Here is a 24,806-nt window from a genome sequence, read left to right on the forward strand (position 1 = left end):
AATGTTAGGGCACCCCTTGCATCTGGGAGCCAGCAACTGTTTTGTCCATTTGAGGATAAAGTATTTAATACAGTTAGTCACAAACAAAAAGTCTAGGGGAAAAAACCCAAATAAAAATAATCCTGACTTTTAAAAATGTTGGTAACTGCGATTATTCATTTTTGGTTGTTGCATTTCAAGATCACATGTTTACATGTATTCATTACTTCAGCAGTGATAGAAAATGTCCAAGCAACATGACTTTCCTTAAAGCAGTATCCTTGAAAAGTTAATTATCTAAAAGATTTCAAAATGTTAATGGAAAAGGAAGAAATTAGATTACCTTGGAGTCAGGGAACTTTTAGTGAGATGTGTAGCTATGAAAATATATGATATCATATGTTTGTGCAATTCCTTTCACCTCCTGGAAAGCCGTAATATTTTAGTTTATTTTTTTATTTTGCCTTTTTTTTTTTTTTTTTAACAAAGAAGGAAAGCAGCAATGTAGGAAAGAGTCAATGGACTATAACCTATTTACTTTCAAACAGTTTTGTTCGTGTATCACAGTTACACGTGATGGACTGGTGATCCATTTCCCTGCAAGTTCAACAGAAATGACACTACAACTTTCATCCAGTTTTCTCACTTCCTAGATCAGCTGCAACAAGGGCCTGTTGTAGTCTCATGAATGAACCTCGATGACCAGGAAGCATTGAAAGGAAAGAGAATACTGCTCTTCATTTGTTATTCAAACTGCTTGTTTGCAGGAGTCTCACATTTCTTAAGCTGCATCCAGGTTTTGGGGACTTGTCAAGCCTTGCTGCAGAGTGACTGAACAGCTGGGTGCCAATTTACTGCACACTCCCTACTCTGCACCAAGTCTCTGCGCAAACCCTTTGACAGGAGCATAAGCTACTGCACAAGAAAAGAAGAACTGAGCATGGGGAAAGCGTGTCCGTAATTACCACCTTCTGCTCTTTTTCGCCTCTTTGCTGGCTTATCGGACAGCTTCCAGGTAACTTAACTGGAGCAGATGCTGAAGCAATAGGATTTCTGGACATCTTGGATTTTCATTACCCCCTTGGCAAAACAGACTTTGCAATTATCCTGGAAGTTACAATCCAGAAGTTGGACGAACTGAACATTTTCTACAATTTATGTGCAACAGAGACACTATTTGGTACTTTCAAGGCAAAAAAAGTTGTAATGGTTGTTTTTGTTTATGAAGAGAAATAGAGGTATTGAGTTTGGCTTGTAAAGTTAAACAAGTAAGTTTCTGATGTTTTCAGTGAAATTAGAGTTGTGTGAAACTGGTACAGCTGCAGGCCAGGTCAGACTCCACAGGCTTCTTGCCTTTCGTAAACATTGAAATGAAGTGGTTTATTGCTAGGACATTTCCCTGCCGTGCTGTGAAGTAAAACCTGATAGTGTTATGGATCTTGACTGGAAAGTCAAATTGGCAAGTCTAATTTCATCATGTGACTTCATTATCTACAAAATATAAACAATCAGCAGGAATGGAAATTGTAATGAAATGGTAAACAAAATAATTTGTATTTTAGTAGACTATTGTTATTCTAAGATTATAACCAAATTATTCTCTTGACAATGTTTATTAAGCCTATCTAAAAAGAATAACCTCTAATGCAGTGTTGTAATACATGAGTCTCTAGCACATCCCGTATAGCAGAAGACCCAGTATCAGTCCCAGTGAATGAGAAAGTTAAAGGAAAAACTTAATGGTCTTGTGATTCAGTAGCAAACTAAGCCAAATTTCAGCCTACATTGGAATTCAATAAAGACATTTTAGGAAAAGTGTAATGTAACATTGTATCAATGGGAAAATTCTTACCATCTTCTAAGTCAAGTCCAAGTTGGCTTTTGTGTTTATTTAAAATATTCAAAGTAACCTTCAGTTCAGACAGCATCTTCTGTAGTTGGCATAAACTGGAATTTCTGTAGCATTTGGAATTCAATATGAATGACTGAAAACACTCTTTTTTTTTTTTTTTAAGAGTTGCAACAATTGAACAAAGAGCTTCAAGTGGAAAGATCAAAACACTTGGAAACACTGAATCACATAGTAACCAAACATGAACTATAAACTAGAGCAAGGAGCATATCAGATGGCAACAGAAAATAAATGATTGTTAGTCTTTCAAATTTCTACTTATAAATAGAGGATTTCTAGGCAGCTGAACAGTAAAATACAGTATGTTTTCAGGCAGAGAAGAAAGATAGCTGCAGACATGAAACACCCAATTTGTTTTATTTAAGGGTCAAATAAGAGAAAAAGAATGGGCTTTTGACTCTAAGGAATAATTATTTGAAATTACTGCAACTAACCCATCCTATTTGAGAACATAACTTGAAATGGCATTCTGAGAAAAGTTCGATTGAGTAACTTCCGGCACATGTAATATCATTTCAAGTCTGTGTTTCAATACTGTCTACTGCTGTTGTTCAGTCTGTTATAGTTTTCCACTCTTCAAGATGACACTGAAAATTTGCCTACTAGGAATTTACTATACTGTTACTGAATTTTTTATATATATATATATATTTATATATATTTTTTCAGCTACTAAAAGGTGAGCTAATGCATTATAAAAGAAAACTGTGGATCATGCCAGAAAAAAAGAAAGTAAGGATTGTGAAAACACTGAACATAAATGTTTTGAAGAGAGATATTCATAGATACTACAGTCGGAATAGACTGTAATAATTGTGACAATTTGGCCTGACCTCTTACATAGCAGAGTATGTAAAACCAGTGAAATGGATCAAGTCTTGCATACTATTCTTATAGGCACTGACACACACTTAACTTGAAGTACATTAATTTTTTTTTTTTGCAGTCACTGGGATTAAGTCCCATTTTCTAAATGAAAAAGATTGTGCTTGTAGGACAGGTGTTTTGAAGAGCTCACATTATTTGTCATTATATGCAGTATTTTATTTTAAATCTTTTTTCATAATAACTTACTTCAACAGTAGAAGTGACAGAAAAATATTTTTTATTATGATTCAAAAATGTATATTATTTAAAAATCAAGGAAAGCAAAAGAACTTATGTGTTTAAAGTCTTTGTTTTTGACATTTTCAAATGCAGCTGAAGGAGTCACTTCTATAATTTCATCTTGATAATATATTGCTTAGTTTCTTGGAAGAAGTTTGGAAACAGGCTTTAATCTCTGCTGAATACTTGAACAATTAAATAAGTTCTGTTTAAATAATGAGGAGTATTTCCTGAATAAACCCGCAGTTTGAATTATTTTGAAGAATGCCTTAACACTTTGAAATGTAAACTTATCAGCCTCCATCAGATATTAAAGTCTGACCTGGTTGGTGCTTGGATGAGGGGAAATCTTAAGCAAAATGTAAGATTCTGTATAAAGAGATTCAACATCTGCATACACTTGGTGTTTTACATGAGCTTAGGAGTAATATTAAAAGTCTGCGAAGATACCACTTCTCAAATGAATCATTAAACTGAAATACTTTGCTAAGAAACGAAGATAGCAGTGTGGGAGCAGGGAAATCATGGTTTTGTTGCTGAAAAATTTCAACCAACTCATCACTTCTAGAGGGTAGGTAAAGCACAAATAATTTATGCATTATTTAGGGGGTTTGGTTTCAGGGTCCAGGCTATGTTTCAAATAACATACTAATAGTTTGCCTATCTACTCACCTTAGCTACAACTGGAAAGTCTATTCTAAACATCCTGTTCTTAATCATTCTGCACTCCTGCTAAATACAGGCTCCATTTTGTACCAGATAAGCTTTTACTACATTGGTGAACTTATTTAGGAATATGCATATTATTGAATAGGCACATGTAGTTATATAGTGCTCCTCAGGCAAGATGATACATTCAAATTTTTTCTTGACTTCCATGAAATAAAATCAGATTCTTTGAGTAAGGACCATTTTATAAATACGATGGCTGTTAGATGGGTGTAATGATTTTATGAATGTAAACTTACAAGGTCCTGAATTATGCATGTCTATAAAATGTAAAGTCTATGCTATACAACAGTTTGTGTTTTGTTGTACATAATCTTTCTTCATTGTGTTTTCAGGATGGAACATGAGGCTACCCAGCTAGAAAAGCAGCACGTGCATAGTGTGTATGAAAATACAGCTGCCTACTTTAATGATCTGCAGAGCAAAGCATGGCCTCGTGTTCGAAACTTTCTGCTGGAGCAAAAGCCTGGCAGTCTCGTTGCTGACATAGGTAAGCCATTCCTTGGGGTGGTGTGAAAGACTGTCTATAGACTTTATTAGTTTATATGTTAATCATATGTATCCTTCAGAGCAATTGTTTTTAAAGCTCATTTAAATTTGTTTTAAAGATTTTTTAAAAATTGTTTTTAAACTTTTATTAGATGCCATGTACCACTTGGTTTATTTCCTTGACAGTGTATCAGGTAACCAGTAAATATGATTTTTGCCTTATTTTGATTGAGCTAAGCCTTAATCTACCAGTTTCCCCACAGACTTAGTGGTCTGTCATTTCCCTGGAGCCCTTTTTAAAAAATGGTGTTAATGGCTCATTTAGTTCATACTTCAGTTTCTTTAGATCTCTTGGTTTAAGTACTGCTGGTCTGCAGTTCACTGCTTTCATTTGTTCTAAAACTCCTCCTATCAAGGCTTTAATGTAGGAGAATTCTGTTGTGATGACTGTTAAAAAAAAAAAAAAGTTATGATCTGAGAATCTCCCTATGATTCTTAACACAGACACCAAAAACTCATTTTCCTGCTATAGCCTTGTCTTCCTTACATGTTCAATGTATATCTCACACCTCCAGTATATGTTTCACCTCCAGACTTTTTAGGGGTTTCCAGATCCTGGTGTGTTGCTTTGTGTTTGTGTTATGACTTCAGTGTTATACAGCAGATCATTGCAAACAAGACACTCCTTTGCACCACTGGATTTTCCTCACTGTTTAGACTAATGAAGTGCTTTTACGCATCAAAGTTTAATAAATGTACACAATATTCTTTGAAGATGTTGTAGGCCATAATCAAAAGATAATATATAATTCTCCTGCTGCTGTTGAGCAGGACCCCAAAAATACTTGATTGCTGTTATTTTGAATATGTATCTTCTTTTATATGTCTGCACCATTTTCACTAATAATCTCAGGAAATATCCTGTGGCATACTTATTCAACAGCCAGCTTAACATGGTATTTCGCAGCCAAAGTTTTTTGTCACCTCAATGGAAGCCATTTGAAGCTTAGCTGAAGTTCTTTGAGGCTTTATCAGCAGGCATCACAGTGGTTGCTGAAAGCTTAAGATCACCCTGTTACAGTTTCAGCTGAAATAATTTAAATTTATGTGATCCATCTGGAGAGGAGGTAGATGCTTAGAGTTGCCAATAAGAATATTCCCATCAAGGCACACAAGGTACCTCCTTTTATGAGGTTTAATAAGATCTACAGGAATCTGACTATTGTGTTTATTTTTAGTATGTATTTTGGGAGGAGGGTTGCCTAGTGGCACCAAAATTTTCAAAATGAGGTGTTCAATTGATAATTTCCTTTTCTGTTTAATACTACCTTTTATTAAAAGGTTTTTGTTTGCTAGCTCTACATGAAGCATGGTAATGGTAGCAGAATAAAATACCATTTTGTCTAATTGCCTTATTATTGTTCATTCATCAATATAAATGACAATAGCATGGCCATTGTTAACAGCTTCATGAAGGAATCCACCTCCCGATGACTCATTTAAAAGTGAATCTCCTGCAAATGTAGATTTTTCGAGTACTGAGAGTGTTGTCACTATTTAGCTTCATTCCAGAGAGGACTATGTACTTCCAAAACCTCACTGTGATTAAAAAGCAGTCCACCAAAAGCCATGTATTAAGCAACTGAATCTTCTAAATTAGTGTACGTTTGACTAAGTATGTTCTTTTTGCAAACACAGTAACCAATAATACTTTATACTAATTTTAAAACTTACGCTTTCTAACATGCAGAGCTTCATGTTTTATTGCATATATTCCTTGAACTGCATTAACAATATTAATCTTTTCCATTTCTCTCAAGTGTTACCTCAAAGAATAGTGGTTGCTTTTTACTTTAGAAATACGCTCTTTTTTCACCAATGAAGGGTTGTGCTGTTCTCCAACAGCTCCTGTGCTGTCTCTCTAGATAATGGTGCACATTAACATCAACGAGAGCAGCAGCGCTGCAAGAAGCCGTGATGTTTCTAAAGATAACTCCAGGCCTTTAAATTGAATTACCAATACTGAGATGGTTCTCTGCCAAGCTGCTACCCCATTGCTGGCTGTCAACTTTCAGAAATCATTCTTCACTACCGACCCATAACTGCAGTGAATGTTTCCTAATCTAATTTTGAAAAGTGCCTGTTATGCATACGGTATTGAAGAACACTCTGAAAGATTTCAATTTAGTACAGCACAGTCCTTGAGAAGACATACTTTTAGGTGGAAGACATTCTGGCACAGTTCATTACATTTATATGCATTATAATGCACTGGCACAAAGACAGAAAGGGGACATGCCTGTGACATGGCAGGAATTTTTATGATTCACAGTTATTTTCAAGTCTGTATCTGAAGTTAAAATTGTCCTCTCTGACTTGTGTCAGTGACAGATGTGATTTAGGACTTGGAGAGAAATGGGATGCACTGGAGAGGTATTGCGTGGGGTTTGGCAAAGACTGGGGAAGTACTTCAAGAGAGATCTATTGCAGGTCACTAAAACCAAAAAAACACACTGGTTTCAGGAAAACCCCTAAACAGAAAGTAGTTAGAAGCTGGAAGGGTACTGAGGAAAAGGGTCATAATGCTTACCCTGTTCTTACTCTTTCCTGGGCACCCATTTATGCTCATTGTTGGAAACAGGATACCAGGCTATGTAAAGGCTCAGTATGAAGCAGCATGGGTGGTTTTTTGCTCTTAAGATATGCAATAGTGGCTGCAGAGGACCACTCCTTCCTCCTCCCACCTGCACTTACACTTCTTCCCCAAAGAAATACACAGAACCTGCTATTACACAGGGCTGTGTAATGAGTGTTTTTGTTGGTGACGTTGGTACTGTTACACTCCTAACGGTGTGAACATGTAATTCCAAACAGTCCAAATGAACCCTGCAGCAGTTAGGCTAGTAGGAGCAAGCTCTTATTTTGTTTTCCAGGAAACCTTAGAATTAGGAAAGCCTCCCCATTTTCACTGCTTTGGGAGAGATAGCAAGTGTTTGGAACATACAACGACTGATCTAGTATTCTTTTCTTTAGGTTGTGGAACTGGGAAGTATCTCAGTGTCAACAGTCAGGTGTATAATCTTGGCTGTGATTACTGTGGACCATTGGTAGAGATTGCAAGGAAGAAAGATGATGAAGTTCTGGTATGTGACAACCTTAACCTTCCCTTTAGGGACCAGTGCTTCAATGCAGTCATTTCCATTGGAGGTAAGACAACATACATGCATTCTGGCCCACAGCAAATGCAAATTTTTTTGGATCCTTTTCTTTCCATCTGTCTTCATTTCAGTTCAATCTGTTTTGAAACAATTCCGTTAGAATCACAGCAGATATTACTGGAATGAATGTAGTAAACATGAAAAAAAAAATTAGTTCCATTGCATAGAGGCACTGTTGACCAAGGAAGTATGTGGATCATTTGCTTGTTTATATGTGGTCTTGTTCACTCTATGGAGAAAAGATTTCCTTCCAGCATACATTTTAAACAAGTAAAAACTAATATAAACATGGCTGCTTGCAGTTTAAACAGATTAGGTGGTTAAGATAAACTCTTGGTTCCTCCTTAGGATCTGTTTTGACCAGCAAATGCATTGAAATGAAAACTTGCTTTCTCTATAGCAGAACTTGAATCATGTTAACTATTATGTGTTATGAATACAAATTTCTCTTAGAATAGTCATTAAATAAGAACTTAGAGTCATACAAGTGCCTGTCATCTAAAATGAGCATCACAGCATCTTAACTCCTCTGACCTTTTTTTTTGGAAGTATTACTCATAATTTGAGAACTATAAACTGGAAATGGGTAGGTGAGGAATAGTTAGAGTACCCAGTTACAGTCTACATGTTTAGCTCTACTCTTGCTTGAACTTCTTTCAGGCTGTTTCACTGTATCAGCAAAAATATAAAGCGTGATAATTATTATTGGTAGCAGTCAACACATGACCTATGTTAGAAATGTATGTTAAAATGTATTTTTCACATATGCAGGGTAAAAGAAGGGGTGAATAATATGCAGTATCTATATTACTTTGCTTTCATGTTGGCTAGTTAACCAGTAAGCCCTATCCACATTTCAGGTCTTGTAGAATAGTTTCAGTGCTATCAAATCAGTTGATTTTGAAGGATAGCGTACCTGTCTAATGTTTAAACCAGTTATAGGCTTGACAAGATTAAAAGTTCACGTGGTATTTCTGTACATTTAACAATAATGGATTTTAATCCCTCTTGAAGAGAGACGTGGTATCCCTGTGTCCATCTAATTCTAAATAAAGTGTTTTTCATCCCATTCCAGAGAGTAGCAAGTATTTATGTACATAGTCAAATACTCTTCTTGGGTTTGCTAGTATAATCCTGTTTATAGGATTTATATTTCTTCAGGACCACCAGAGTGATTACATAATTTTAACCATGAAGAATATTTAACCCATTAAATGAATTGCTTAGATAGAGCTTGCACAGATTCTGTTGGTTGATTGGCACTTCTTTCTGGTGAACTAAGTTCACATGCTTATACTGTCTCTGTCATTTTTGATGTTATTTTGCAGGAGGTTCTGTGGTGATATATGGCGTAACTCCAGTATGAGAGAATATATCAGTTCCTTTCTTCCCCTTCTTGTTAAAGAAATTGAGATAGTTTGGTGGTTTTTTTTTTTTTTTTGCAAAGTTTGTGAAAATATTGACAAGAGTTAGGAGTACCTGGAAATAAACACTGACAATATAAACCAGGGAACTCTGTTCTCAGAGTTTGCTGTCTTGTGTTCTCAGTTGCTTGTGAGGGCCTAGTTAATATCAACTGCCAAGAATGCTTTTCTTGGCTTGTGGTAAAAAAGCTATGTTTTTTCCCCTTGGTAATTTAGTCATTGTTTTGAATAAAGACGGGGCTAGTTGAACTCACTTTTCATAACTGCAGTGTTGAAATAACACTATTTCTACAAGTAGAATTGGCTACTGTCAAGCAGCACATATAAAGATAATCTAATTTTTCTGAAGGTACAGAGATGACTTCAGCTAAGAACATTTATTATGTGTTGTTATATGGGTAGATTTAATGTTTTGCATGAAGAAGTGGCTGGCTCCAAGTCCACTTGAAACAAATTATAGAATCAGTCCTCTTTACGTCATTGATTTGAATGAAATCTAGTACTGATGATCTATAGAACAACATGAGCAACATGACCAGTCTCAGTACAAGTTAATGTTTTTGAGAGTTTAGAGAGAAAATAGCTGATTTAGCTATTCTCTGGCTATTAAAATTGGTTCCTTCAGGTGAATAGGAAGATAGGAAACATAGCTACATTTCACATTGCAGTGAAATTTGAAAATGTGGAAGTTATCCTGGAAGGAAAATTCAGATATGGTGATCAATAGTTTTATTTTGAATTTGACTTTTTATTTTGTAACAGCGTAACGTAATGTAACAAAAATCATCATTCTCAGACATGCAATGTAGACTGAGATACTTCTCATTTTTTTTCCTCCAAAACAATCTATAAAGGCAATACCTTTCTACAAAATTAAAGCAATGGAAAATATTTCTGTCTAAATTTTCTCACTAGGTCTTTTGAAAGTGCACTGATACAAAAATACAGAGTGTCTTTTTACTGATATTACATTTTGCTGTATTTGTTACATGGTGAAAAGTTTTTCTGTTTTCAGTAAGATAAGTCTGAAAAGTGTCCCAAAAACTAAAGTCAAACTTAATATTACCTAACTGACCTAAAGGCCAGTCATTTAAGTGAAAGCTAGTCATGCTACAATCTTTTATGGGTGATGTAGAAACCTCCAGCTTATATGCCTGGCTTTTCTTGAATCCCTATTTTGAGATGAGATTAATTTCCTTCTTTGGGATTTTCCTATTTTTATCCATTGAACATAAATGTAAAAGACATCATTCTGGGGTAAACTTGTACTGTGGTACCAATAAATCCAGCACTGTTGCCGACCTGCAGTGAGTGATATTTGGGATATGGCAACTAAAATGACTAAACACGTGGAACGGGTTGAAGACGAAAATGCTATGTCCTTACTAATATTCAATACATAATGCCTTTCCTTTTTCACAGTGATCCATCATTTCTCAACTAAACAAAGAAGAATCAAAGCAATAAAGGAAATGGCAAGGGTATTGATACCCGGAGGCCAGATGATGATTTATGTTTGGGCTATGGAACAAAAGAACCGTCGCTTTGAGAAACAAGACGTATTTGTTCCTTGGAACAAGGCCTTGTGCTCACGGCATTTTTCAGAATCGAATCAATCTGGAGATAAGGGTGAGTTTGTGCATGCTGTAAAAAGCCGAGACACACACCCTGCACAGCTAGTCATCTCTGATTGCAGCTACCAAACCAATCTGCAGCCAGAAACTGGTTCAAAACATTCCCACAATACAGACCATTGCTTATCCAGAGCCTGCTGCTTGAAAATTTCTGAAGAAGAAAACAGATTTTACAGTGCTCTAGGAAGATCTTTCCGCTCATGGTTTTTCTCCAGATCCCTTGATGAATCAGCCCTTAGAAAGCAAACTGACAAAATGAAGCCTCTGAAGAATGAAGGAGAATGGGCAAACAGTACTGTACCCATTCAGCATTCGCGACACTGCAGTTTGGATTTAGGTCACCATGGGGCACTGTTAAAAGAACAAAGTTTAGATGATGATGATGTGTTTGTGGAAAGCCTGCCTCTCAAAAAACCAGAGTGGTCACCAGCCACAGACGCACTGAAGGATTTAAGTTTAAATGGAGGACACCAAAGTGTAGCTCAGAGCAAGAATGAAGAAGCGTCATTTATAAATGGCCCAGTGGAAGACAGGGACTACGGCTGCAGTTGTAATAAAGATGGTGCTGGTAAGTCTAATGCCAGCAAGTTTTTCAAAAGGACTTCAACAACTGACTCCACTGACTCTGCGTTGGATTCAGCAGTGTCTGTTGGGGACCAAACTGATGCCACGTTGGATACAAAGGCCTTCATGCGTTATTATCATGTTTTTCGGGAAGGGGAACTGTGCTCTCTGGTAGAAGAGAACGTGCCTGAGCTTCAGATACTTTCTTCCTGCTATGACCATGGAAACTGGTGCATTATTGCAGAGAAAAGAGGAACATAGCTGTAAAGAGAACAAAGCAGAATTCAGTGGCTGAGGATTTTAAACTGCTCCTTGTGTTCCTGTGATTGTGCAGTGTGACATGGAATTTGAATCTCATGTAGTCATGTGCCATTCATTTCTGAGTTATTATCTCTCTACCTATTTAACTATCTAATGCAAGGTCTGTATATAGGAATGTAAGTGGTAAACAATATTTATGTTTTGTTAAACTTTTATGAAGTTAAAACTGGAGAGTTTTATATTGCTTTTAGCAAATAATTGTGTTTTTAAATACACTTTTCTATTGAAAAATAAAACCTTTTTGTAAGACAAGGATCAGGGCATCTTTTATGAGAAATATCCTCTCAGTAGAAAGTTTAGGCTTTCAAGTGCTGAAAATGTGTCACATTATTCCCTGTTTGTGAAATCCTACAAAGAGAGACATTGGCACATTTAAAAACGTACTTGACTGTACACTGCTAGAGTGCATGCTGCAGAACTGGGAGCAAGCATGGTCCCAGTGCTACTTAGTTTGGAGTAGTTAATGGGTAGAAACTATGTACAAAACAAGCTCTGCATATTCTGTCATTTGAGGTTTATATTTGGGAGCAAATGACAGAACAAATTTTTAACAGTATTTTTGACTTTTGTTTTGAAAAGAATTTAATTTGTGTCTCAGGTGCAGGTTAAGTTTTATACATTAGCTTTCGCAAATACTTTATCTTAATTTCCTTTCCTGTAGTTTTCTATTGGTTATGTGTATCTAGAAATCAAATGGATTTGTGAGAGTATCAGTATTATGTAAAGGTTACAAAATATCTAATATTTGAGGTACTTACTTCTTTTTGGTAAGCCTGGGAAGCTAAGATAAAATTAATAAAATTCCAGTGCATATCTGGTCAGCTGTCACATTTGCTCTCCTCATTCACTGACCTGAGAATATATATTAAGTGGTGTGTTAAATAATGTAGATAGGGAGAGGATACAAGTCCAGTTTGTATATAACATACAAATTCCTGTCTTCTGCAGTTTAAATTAATCTTTTGAGACCTAAATGACAATACATTGCTTAAACAACTTTCCCATTCCCTGTAAGACTTAAATTTTGCTGAACATGGCCCCATCATCATCCAATTGTACTAGATTGTAGCAGTTGCCCTCATACAGTTCTTTACACTCAAATAATCTCACCCCTTTCAGCAGGAGACTTACGATGTGAAGTTATATGTGCTGTGGATAAAATCCACCTGGCTTCTGAAGATCAGCAGTGAAATTGTAATTGTTACCAACTGAAGCAGGGCTGGACTGGGCTAATTGCCTTGTTAGCATGAAGTTACTCCATTTTTAGGCTTTTTTTATAGTCAGTGGTTTTAGTGTAGGGCACATCTTCAGCTGGTGTGATTTCATGACCTCCATTAGGAGCTGCACAGATTTACCCCAGAGATCAACCCTTTTGATACAGCAGTTTTAGAGACCCACATAATTAACATGTGTGCCCTATTAATGAGCAAATAACTTTGAATACAAAGCAACAGGAGTGAAATACCAAACTTTTCCAGTCTGTGCTGTGTAAGTAGATGGATTTTGGGTTGTTCAGTAGAAAGCCCTGATGGTGCTGAGTATTTTCGGATGTAGCTGCCCAGGAGTAATTGCCACATGGTAATGTATTATAGATTTATTTACTGGAGTGATGCCTGTAGAACAATCATCTTTGTCTTCCTCATAGTTTGGGAACCTTGTACTTTGTCCTTCCTGGGTCCGTACCGCTTGCACTCCCCACCACCTTTTGAAAATAAAAGTGTGGTCAAAGAACCATGCATCTGAGGCTTCTGAAATCTTATGCCACTCTAAATATTACTTTCAGTATAGCCTGGGGCTGTGGTTCTCAGGCAGTGTCCGAGCCATACTTCAGAAAACTGGCAATATTCCCTGCATCACTGGGTCCAGCTGCTCATGGCTGAGGGGCTGCTCCTGCTGCGTCCTCAAGCTCCAGTTTTAGAATCACAGTGCAAAAATGCCCATGCAGGCATACTGCAGACACAGCATGGATTGTGCTGAGCTCCACACCTCATCTGCAGTGTGCTCGTGTCAGTCCGGTGAGGCCTGCCTCATTTGTTGGGAATTTCTGGAAGAGGTTGAGGATTTTTAGAAGAAAACTCAGTTGCTTCCAGGTAAGATATGCCAGTGTATATTGAGCACCCCTGGAATCTGAGCCGTATTTAGGAAGGAGGTAGTTGATTATCATCCTGTATCCAATTTTGAAAGTTCATTCCTGAACTCCAGCATACAGAAACTCTATTACACTTACATAAAAATATTTATAAAAATTTATGAATCAAAACTGACAGCTGGGTTTAGTTAACTGGGAGACGAAACATTATAATTTTGTTATCTGCACTTCTGCAGTCTATCTGTGGAGCATTCAGTGTGTAGTCAAGGAGGCTGATGAAATTTGGGGTAAACTAAGAGAGGACTTCTCTTCACAACAGAGACTTACTGTCCTTGCAAGAGGCTGAATCTATGTTTCAGGCTCCAGTGAAAACTTCCTGCTCTATGGGCTGTATGAGTAAGACCTGTCACCTCAAAGCCACTGAGGTACTTCAAACAGCTTTTGTGTTTGTAGACTTGCCATGCATTGTTTGATTTGAGATTCTTGACTGGGGATGCTTTTCATGATTATTTATTTCTATATTGGATTTTCTCTTGTTTTGAGCTGGTGCCATTAAGTTGTGTTACATACAAGTTTGGGTTGTATTGTTATAAATTCCTGGGAGAAGGAGAGGGGAGGTTTGGTAAACCGCTTTCTTTTCAAATATTGTTTTCCTCTGAGGATGTATAATCACCATGTAACACAGTTTTTATAGACTGGGGATCCGTCAGCTGAGGTCACGCATGTGAGGTCTGCACAGCAAGCCTTTATTGCTGTATGCAGTCTCCCATCTATTTATGGAGGCTGCCTAGGCCTGTAACAGCTTTCTCATCTCATAAGAAGCCAGATTACCTCACTCAGAGCATGGTGAATGTCTCTCTTGATTGGTTTCTCTTTTGATGAGGCCCATTTTAAGCAAAATGTAATTTCCAGAAGAATCCATGTGATCCCAGTCTTTAATAGCTTACAGACATAGTTAATGTGCTCAGACAAGTGTGTATACCATTGAAAAGTCTGTAGTAAATGAATGAATGAATGAGTGAATAAAACCCAGTTGTCCTTGCATGCTGAAACTCTCAGCAATATCCAGACTGCAAGATCTGAATGTTAGAAGGTAAAAGGCAAATGTGTTCTTATGTTTCTTGTCTGACAAATGGGTAATATTCTCACCCCCGTTACGCCGGTAACAAACCTGCTTCTGACTGCAGTGGGCTAGGATTGCTCCTGAGCTGCTCATCTAGCTTTACGTGACACATGGAGAAGTCCTGATTACACGAGAAAAGATGCCCTGGTTTTTTACAATTTAATTTACTAGTATCGTTGTCAGTCTGAACTGGCTAAACAAAAGCTGCTACCTTATTAACTCTTACGGACGGTAATCCAAATGGACAATTGCAATAAAAAAGATACAATTTAACAGACTTATTTTTGAAGGACTAATACAATTGCAATCTTTGATAAATGATATTTTGTCTTTTTTTTTAAATACATGAAAATATTTATATTAGAAGTGCGGAAGTCTCATTCTTTTGGTACTAATGGTGACTAATTTACTTTCTTCTAAGCTTATGGTGTAGGAATTTTAAAAGCACAGGTGAGGAATGAAAGCTGTAAATATTCTAGCAGATTTTTTCTGGTACATATTTGTATGCAAGTTACTTATGTGCACAGTTTAAAATGCTGAGTGAAGACCTGTGTATGTTCCACCAGCAGAATATTGTTAGTGAACCACCTGGGTAGATTCTGAATAGAAATAATGGCTCTGAGCCTGTGTCCTCTCTGCTGTGTCATGTTTCCATCAGACTGTATTCATATCACTGTTGGGCTCTACTAGTATCGACATTGTGTTGAATCTATTGGCCTACCCACTTTCTTGCTCAGCACCTTTGCAGGATTTGTGGCTACTTTAGTACTCCAGGAAAATGAAGTGTGTCAGTGTTAAACAGATACAATTGTATATCTCTTTTGTGAGTTCAGCATTTCTTATTCTTACAGTATATGAATTCTGGCAGCTACCTGTGATTTTATCTTCCAATCTGCTGGTCAAAGCCATGCTTAGGTACTGCTCTGTAATCAATTCTTTGTCCATACATGGAACCTATTCTCCAGTATTTGACAGAAAATAAATTATACTTGGTTAAAACATTATTTCCTACAGAACTTCTGTGCTTTCAGGTTAGTTAATAAATATATTAGCCACTGGAAACTCTGTGTGTGGGAAAGTTCTTAATGAGCATTAAATTTGAGAAGACTTTGTTAGTGCTATTTGCTCAGTAAGTTACTCCACATGGACATGATGCAGAGCAGGTAAGCATAATGATTTGCTATGAAGCCAGGGAGTTTGTCTTTACTTTAGACAACCATAGTCAACCTAGCCATGAATGTGATCTTTTGAACTAGGTAAATAAAGGTGATGAAATGTAGTTTTTAACCACATCAGTACTATATGTCCTGTTGACAGTAGACAAGCAGGATGGTCAGCAGAATTACTTGCTACGGAGCTACGTTTCCTGCTCCTTCTGATCTATTTACAGTCATCCAGGACTAAGCTTTGTGGTACAAGATAACATTGAAGTATTTCTTTGGGATTGACAATGTTCTTTTTGCACCAATTTAAATCAGGAAAGAAAAAAGAATGTAATTAGGATTATGCAACTGCCTGGTGAGGTTACAGCTATACTGTGTTAAAAGTGTTTTTACAGCTGCAGTGATTGTTTATTGTATTTGTACAATTACAGTGATCACTTATTGTACTGATCTGTTTATTATAGTAATGACTAAGGACCTAGTAGTAATTAAGCACTATCCAGATGAGTATTAATAAATGCCCAGTAGTACAGAGTATGTAACCTAATAGTATTTAGATTATGGGAAAGTAGTATGAGCACCGGCTGGACAATAGGGTGGTAGCAAATGTAATTTCAGGGGCATATGGAATAGTCTTTATGAAGAGGGAATGAATTAAATCTGATACAATGCTGAAAAAAGCTAAGGAAAAAGAGCACAGATAGGAAATATACAGAGAAATGAAGGGGAACGGCAAAGATGGGAGCAATCACAGCAGAGAAAGCACAATCAGCACTGCTGGATATTAGGATATGCAGAGGTCCCTGTTCTGACTGCTCTTACTTTCTGGAGGGTCTAGTTGATATCTCCATGCTGTCTTACTTCATGAGCATGTGCAGAGGGTGGAATGCACCTTTTTCCCACCACTTGGAGTTCAATACTCTTTCCTGTACACTTCCAAGGCTAAGCGTATGCAGAGGAAGATTGATTAGGGATAACAATTTTTCCTTCCATTGTACCTCCATCACTTCCTTGCAGCATGTTCTGTTATGATTCCTCTTAGTCTTGCTGCATGCTTCAGTTCTGTCTGGTTGATTTGACCTTGCTCAACTATGCCCAGCGTCTGGGGTTGCCTTGCTCTGAGACTCCCCCTTAACCCATTAGGTACTTGCATGCCATAGAAGAATGTACCAGGCATGTACCGGCATCTTTGATACTTAGATAAATTTCAAAATCTGCCTTGAGTGAACTACTAGATACTTGGTTTGCTACTATAATAGTAAATATATTTAGCATTCTGTGTTCAGATGAATGTGATTGCACAGCCCCCCTTTGCTTGAATAATAATCAAGGGCTCCACTATTTCTATTTATTTCATTTCTGTTTCTTTCTATTTTATTTTCATTTGTTTTCTTCTTTGAGCATTTCATTCCAGAGACTCTCCACTTCAGCCCTCCTCCTTTCTATTCAGACACATACAGCCAAACAACAAATATAGCAGTATCACCTCAGATTACCACAAATATGTATGTATTTCTTGTTTTTATCCTTAAATCTCTGTTTGTGATGATACTTCCAGGCTGTTTCCATACTTCTACCTCTGACAGCTAAAGACAAAAGTGGAAAATAAAAACCCCTTAATACCTCAAAGCATCATAGCAAACCTCATTACAATGACCAGTTTAGGGGATTATGGGCACTTTAATAGTGCAAAACATAATGGTATCATCTACACATAACTCTCTTTTTCCTCCTTTTTTATCAGATGTTATTTATTCATCATTGTCTTCAATTAGGTAGCTTTTGAACCCTGTAAGCTATGCCTACATCTTCCTAGAGCTTGGGGTGTTTGAGGACAGCAGATGCCTCTGTTGCTGTTGCAATTCAGCACCGACACCTGCTGCTTCTTCCAGTGCCCAACAGAGAAAAGTCGTCTTAAATAGAATCCAAATAACCTGATTTAAAAAAACCCAACCAACCAACCCCACCAAAACCAACAACAACAACAACAAAACCCTAGGAGATGCTTCAGCATTTACGATCGTATCCAAACTGAAATGGAAATGTGGGAGAAGACAGAAAATAGGGGTATTATGAGCGGTGCTCCTAGCTTTGTAAAGATTCTTGGGTATAAATTCTTCGTCCCCTTTAGCCCTGTTGACAAGGTGCTACACTCTGCTTTGATGACGGGTATGTGGATGGGACAGTGGATGTGGGAACAGTGAGATGGTAGTAGGTTGCCCTCTTCTGTTGTGACAAAGTAGGTTGATATCTGCAGAATATTAACTGCTTGTTTTTACTGTTTGTACAGCATCTAAAATTCTTTTTCCTGAATGAAGAAAGGATTACTTGTATGGTTCTTGGTCATTTTGAAACTGTCACAAGTAAAAGAGACAAAGATAAAGAAGGGAGGCATAAACAAGCAGATGTTCACCCTATAGCTGAAAATATCACCTCTTACCAATGTGCTAACAAAGAAGTTTGTGTGTGCACAGTCAGATTGAAAGCTGATGTTCCTCTTGCACAGGACAAAAATAACAGTCATTCGTGGGAGGCTTTTTGGTGAAGCAATATCATGTTATTTTCTGTGTCTGTCTTCTGCGTCTTTATAGAAGAGACTATGCTACACGTCAGAATTACTGAGAATGAATTGACCCTTCACAGGTCTGCTTCCTTACCACAGGGCGGCCAGGATGGTCAGATTTAGTTTTGAACATATGGACTGGGTAAAATAAAGTGTTTCTTGTGAAAGGAGGAATTAGCCACTTGGACAGAACAAATGCTCTAGTGCAGAGAAAGCACAGCCATTCAATACGAGGTTAAACCTTTCTACTTAAAAAGAGGGAAAACAGATTGTTTTGTGGCTCACTGGCCACAGTCACTTTCCAGTGTGTCTGAAATAACACCAGTGGTGAGACGGCGATAAAATTAAGAGAGCAAGTCACACACAGCATCTCCAGGCTGATTTAAATTGATGTTTTATTCAATGACATAGCCTGATAAAGGTCATTGCCTGTACTGAGCAGTAGCAGCTCCTATCAACATCAATAACAGTCAAGAGTGCTCACTGCCTCTTGGGATCTGGCCCTCTCCACTTTATGAAGACTGGCTGTTCCAGTATTGACCACTGGACCATTTAAAAAGGTTACTCTAACTCCTGAGTAATAGTTTTAAATAATGAACAGGTACAAATATACATGTATATATATTTTGATGCACCCTTTTTAATCCCCCCCCCCCCCCCCCTTCTGGATGTATTAAGGGCTTTGCTTCCATTACAATGCAATGGTAACTAGTGCTTGGTGCAGTTTCTGAAAGGTAAACAAACCATTTGACAATGAGGAAGAAAGGACTAAGCCAAATGTACAAATGAGCTGCCAGTCAGGGCATGTTTGGATGGAGGTGGTAGGGAAGAAGGGGAGCGTGCTAGGAGAACCACATTAAAAGAGTACCGGAAAACTGCTCAAGCCTGCGAAGTGTGACCTGATTCTGGGAGTAATTACCTCAAAATCTGATTCAAAGTCTTCCATTGACTTCTCTGGTCTTTGTATCGTTTTTTCTCAGAAATGCCTTTTTGCACTGGGATTTTCCTTTCTTTGATTCAGAGGAGAAAAAAAGATCCCTGAGAGGTTTACTTTATGCTTAAATATATAGTAGACCAGTCAGTTTAATAGTGGAACAACTGTTTGACCACAGCTGCCCAGGGGTGTTTCCATAGTGCCTTGAAGAGCGAGACAGGCCCACCCAACTCCCTTTCTCTCTCCAGCCTCTACCTGAGATTTGTGAGGAAATAAAAATAAAAATCCAAGCACGAAGGGCAGACTGAGACTGTGACATGTTCTCACCTGCTTCTTGAGTTGGACGTCCAAAGCACTGAAACCTTGCACCTGTATTCTTAGCTAGCATGAAAAATACCTAAGGCTCAGCCAGAGATACCAAATTCTGGAGTAAAAGGAAACTTTTCACACTTACCTGTGTGAAAACTGTGATTCTGTCCCTGAATTTGCTTTGAGTTACATCTGCTGACTTTGCTGGTGTTTGGGTCAAGCTCCCAGATGGGAATTTTGCCACAGCGAGTATATGCCTGCTATTGGGATGCAGGTCTTGTGGAGCAGTGTAGGGAAATGTCTGTATGCAACTCCACGTGTCCTCAGATTCACCTTTGCCTTTCAGTTCTCATAAAGAACTTACAGGAAACTTGAAGTGATTTAGTGCTGTGCAAAGAAGCCTTTCAAATATGAACTGAATTTATAATTGACGTATCTATGAAATATTAAACAAACCATTAGTGTCTCTGAGCAGGTTACCCACATGAGCCCTTCAATCTGCACCGGATCATGTCTCTGTGGTAACATATTAGGCTCTGGCTTATTGAGAGTAAAGAAGCATAAATGAGAACTCACTGGAGGCAGAGTATCAAAAAACATGTTTAAGTGGATAAATACCAAAAAGAGATTTAATATAGCAGCTACATAAACAGTTTCAACATTCTTGCGTTGAAGTTTGAAATAAAGAAAAAGTCATGTGCAGTGATAGCCACTTGATGATAACAAATAAGGAGATTTCAGGGATGATGACATGGAAACGGATCGTTGGCAGATGAAACTGAAGTAGGGGAAAGTTATGTATTTGTGTGCTTGGGCCAGAAGGGTTGTTCTCTATATGGAACAGGCTATAGGATGCCTATGTGAAACGATGGAATGGAAGGAGGCTCAAACAAGGGGGAGATGTTTGCACATTCCCAAACTTTTAAACTTGATCCACTGGATATCACTGGAGAGATGTCACTCCTGGTGAACGGTGTAGCTCTGAGACACTCATGGTCCCCTCCTCACATCTGAGGAGTGAACTATGAATGATGATGATGTTCAACCATCAACATAGTCCATATCCGAGCTGCACCCTTGTCGAGGGTTATTTAGTAGGGTGGGCTTCTCCGAGATGTTAGTTCACTGAAGGCCACATTGGTTACATTGAGTTGACAGTATGAAAATCATCGCTGCAGCCTCTAATGTCTATAGACTCGTGTTCTTTCTTAAATACAAGGGGATTACAGAGAAAGGTAACATAATCAAGGAAATACCAGCACACGATCTGGGGCTACATTTCAGCTGGTTTGATCCCTACAGTTTGTATGTACCAAAGCTGGCCGTTCCTGGATTGGTTGGGTGTGTGCAGAGAATAACATGAAATGACATTTTCCTGCTGAGGTCAAGGTCATTGCTAATGATGTCATAGCATTCTCCTGCATTTGTGTGCCAGCTTCCCCTCAGAAGAAGTGCAAAGGTTTGAACAAATAAGTTGGAAGGATTCAGAAATGGAAGAGAGAGAGAGAGAGGATTGAAAAGCAATAATTAGGAATATTTGTAACAGTGCTGGAGAATGCCACAATTAAGAAAGAAATATTAAATAAAATAGTTTAAAAAATATTAAGGGAAAGGAAAAAAAAATATGAACATGGAATATAAGGCAGTGTTTTTCTCATATAAACTGGCCAAAAGTCTATTCAAGGGACCACAGGAAGTTTCTCAACTTTTTTTTTTTTTTTAATTGAGAACTAAAAGCTCAACAAATAAATGTAGTTTCACTGAAGTCTAGACTAAAGACACTACACTGCCTGAGGGGATTAAGTGGATAATCAAAAACATTTTGTGGTTTCTGCTGTTCCCAGAGACCAGAAGTAGGGACAGACGAAAATGAGAGATGGTAAATGAGCCAAACTGAAAAAAACCCAAAACTCTGCAGAAAAAGATGACTTTCCCATATCCAGCTAGAGGCTAACTGAAAGTAGCTAAGAGTTATAAAAGACAGAATACAAACACAGGATCTACAGCTAGAATCTAAAGTCCTTGCTTTGCTTTGCAGGAATATAAATAGTCAGAAGAGTTTAATGGTCATTTAAGTAACTATTACATTTTTAGTATTTGACTCAGTACAACTCTTTGAATTTATTAAAATTGTATTTGATAAATTGGAATGACAACATGAAGACTAACTGACTCTATAGTGCAATGTGATTAATTATTTTGATAGGCAAAATTAGAAGTAAGAGCTGATCACTGTGTAGTTGGAGTGCAGAAGCTTTTATGGGGTCATTAGTCTGGGATTTTATGTAGGAAAACTAGCTTTTGGGTAGCAGTGCCTTAAACAGGCTTATAAATAACTTCTCAGGACATAGATATACATTAAGGTGACTTCAGACCAAGTTGTGTAATCGTTATCAAACCTAACATTCAGATCTCTGGGATGTGGGTGTGAATGGCACTGCTGGTAGTATGAAGTTTTATTCTCAGCTACTCCCTATATGATCTAGTTCTCATTAAAAAAGACATATAAGATTATCTCTAAACACCCATATGCCACTCATTTGAGACAGAGGAGCAAGGCAGAGGAATATGGATTTTCTGGGTCAGGATCTGACAGTTTAGATAATTTATTTCGGAAAGTACAGAGGGAGGTACTGGGAGAATGGACGTGCTGTCCTAAGGAAGTGAATACAAAAGCCTCTCGCTACTAGGGTTTTACATTTAGACATTTTGTCTGCAAGAGAATCCCCCTTGTTTAATTCTTCTCCAGCTGGACCTTGTAAAGTGATTTCTCAGCAAGGCTTGTAAAGCACAGCATTGCACCAATTACATCTATTAGTCACAAGCACATATGGGTGATGGTACCTACATCAGTCTGTGGGAACTCTGCAGTCAGCTAAGCTATGTTTGGCATTTGTCTTGCATTGCAAAATCCCTTCACAGATGCTGAACGTTAGGCGACCACTGAGACAAGAGTCTAAAACATCTACAAATCCTAATGGCAAAGCAAAATCATCTTTGCATTCTTATTTTTAGTCAGACTGAATGATACCATATGACGAACTTTTCTAAGGCCATTAGAAATCAAAATTCAGAAAAAAAATTACTTTTCAGTTCCTAAATATTTACACATAAGTCATTAATAAGGGAATCAATAATTCTCATTTAGTAGAAACAACAACTCCAGAAGACTGTTAGTTTTGAGAATAAATTTATGTTTATTTATTAGCACTTTAGAGGCTCCCAGAGCTATGTGTTACTGAACTGCTCCATGTGAGGAAGGGATGTAGTGTGGTCTAATACCAGACTCCTTCATTAACCAAAGAACCTCTGTATATTTAAAATGAATTGTTGTTGATTGTCCTGTCTGTGATTATACTGAATACTTGTATACACTAATAAAATAGAGAGAAAATACAGGCGATCTGGTAACATTATTGTTTTCGACAATAATGGTAGCATGTACAAAGACGATTTAAATACTGCCTGAAAGGTTTCACTCAGCAGAATAAGAGAAAGAAAAGCTTCAATTTTCCACTAGGTGTCAGTCAATGTATTTCTTTGGTTACTGCAGAAGAGAATCAAAATGCAGATGCAGAGCTGCTCTAAAAATAGTTATTTTTTTGTGAATACCACCCAGAAATATTTTGAAAGAATGAGACCAAATGGTTGACTTTTGTATTTTAATTGTGCCTCTCTGTTTTTTTATTTGCTTTACATTTTCCATTTAACAGCTGTCAAGAGAAACCCCACAAACTCCCAGCCTGATACAGCTGATCCATGAGCAAGCAATTCTGGGGAAAGCGGAGGAAGCTTGCGAGGAAGCAAGAGAAGAAGCAGGCTGGCCTTGCCTAAGGAGACACCGCTTGGTTATTTCATGTCAGTGTTGAGCCAGCAGCAGCAGGATTTGACCCTTTCAGGGGGAGGGTGCCTCAGATTCCTCTCCTTGCAATGGAAAGTAGAATCCAATCCAACATCTTTCAAGGAAGCTCCAAAGCATCAAGCCTTTGAACTGCCATTGCACTAAAAGAAGACAGCACCTTTCACAGTGCAAGGCATGGTAAGGTCCTTGGGAAAGGTCTTGAAAGTACAGAAACATAAACCGGGAAATGATTGTCAAAGGGACGAGAGAAGAAAAGATAGAAGCAGAGAGAGGAGCGGGTCAATATGGATTTGAAAAGGGAAGCCAGACATGACTGTCCCTAATGGTAGTCTTGGCCCCACATTGCTGGCCATAATGGCAACTGAAGACAACCGATCGCTTCTCGTGCCAGCCTTGACCAGACCAGAGCTGCTGTGGGGAGGGCAGCACCCGAAGGGCATACAGGAAAGGAAAGAAAAATGATGGTGCAGAGCAAGACACACCGACCGGACAAAGTGAGCCAGAGGTTGCTACGGAAAGCACAAGAAGAAAGCAAGCAAATAGAGCATTTTTCACTCCGGCTTCATAAAAACCAAAGAGCCCATCTCTTGTGTGAGTCTGTGTCCTAGATATACTATTTATAGTAACATTTCACATGTGCAGCTGCTCTGAACAGGTTACACCCACATGAGCTACAGCTTCTTACTTTGCCTACTGTGCCCTGGGTAGATGCATTAGTGTGTGTAAATCAGATACGTTAATCCCTGAGGCTCTGTAAAACCATTACTCTGAGAGCTGCAGGGTCCTTCTCCACCCCAGCCAGGAAAATACTGGCAGGGTACCTATGGGAACAGTGATCTGAGAAAATCTGATCAAGGGGCCACGATGCAAAAGTCAGAGGTACCTGTTAAAAGAGAGCAGCAGCTTTGTGATACCAATTTGGTTTATGTCCCACGTCCACCAGGGAAAGGGTTAAAGACTAACTGTGCTCAGGCAAGATGAAGCTGGCGGAACTGGTGAGCAATGTCCAGGAAGGTGGCAGGGGAGAGGGACTGGCTCCCCAGGCTGCCCAGAGAGCCAGCTGGTTGGGTCTCTCTTTTGCTTTGGGCCTGTGGATGCTGGGCTGTGTCATCTGGCAAAGCAGAGACCCAAAAGGAACCACCAATGTGGTTATTGTCCAGCCTGTATTTTCTATGCTGGCATCAGTATCAGTCTTGTCTTCGTGATCCCTGGCTCTACCCCTCAGATAGAGAGCTTTTTTTGCCTGCTGCTAACAACTTTTTCTGTAATACATAGAGGTCTCTTACCCCAGCAGAATCCAGGTAGCAGAAAACCCCTTCTTTCACATGCCCTTCACTTCTGCTCTTCATGTTATCTGTGTGGTATTTTCCACATTACTGCTCTCGT

The 24,806-nt window shown here is 38.2% G+C and overlaps 1 protein-coding gene across 1 annotated transcript; it reads left to right on the plus strand.

Annotated features, from left to right (window-relative positions):
- The first annotated feature begins 4,063 nt into the window (after positions 1 to 4,063).
- TRMT9B (tRNA methyltransferase 9B (putative)) lies at positions 4,064 to 11,398 on the plus strand. The gene is made up of 3 exons (XM_009809647.2): positions 4,064 to 4,217; positions 7,250 to 7,423; positions 10,281 to 11,398. Exons 1-3 carry the CDS (start codon positions 4,064 to 4,066, stop codon positions 11,315 to 11,317), a joined length of 1,365 nt encoding a protein of 454 aa, XP_009807949.1. The 3' UTR covers positions 11,318 to 11,398.
- The last annotated feature ends 13,408 nt before the right edge of the window (positions 11,399 to 24,806 follow it).

This window comes from Gavia stellata, chromosome 5 (genome assembly GCF_030936135.1).
Source record: "Gavia stellata isolate bGavSte3 chromosome 5, bGavSte3.hap2, whole genome shotgun sequence".
Taxonomy (NCBI): Eukaryota; Metazoa; Chordata; class Aves; order Gaviiformes; family Gaviidae; genus Gavia; species Gavia stellata.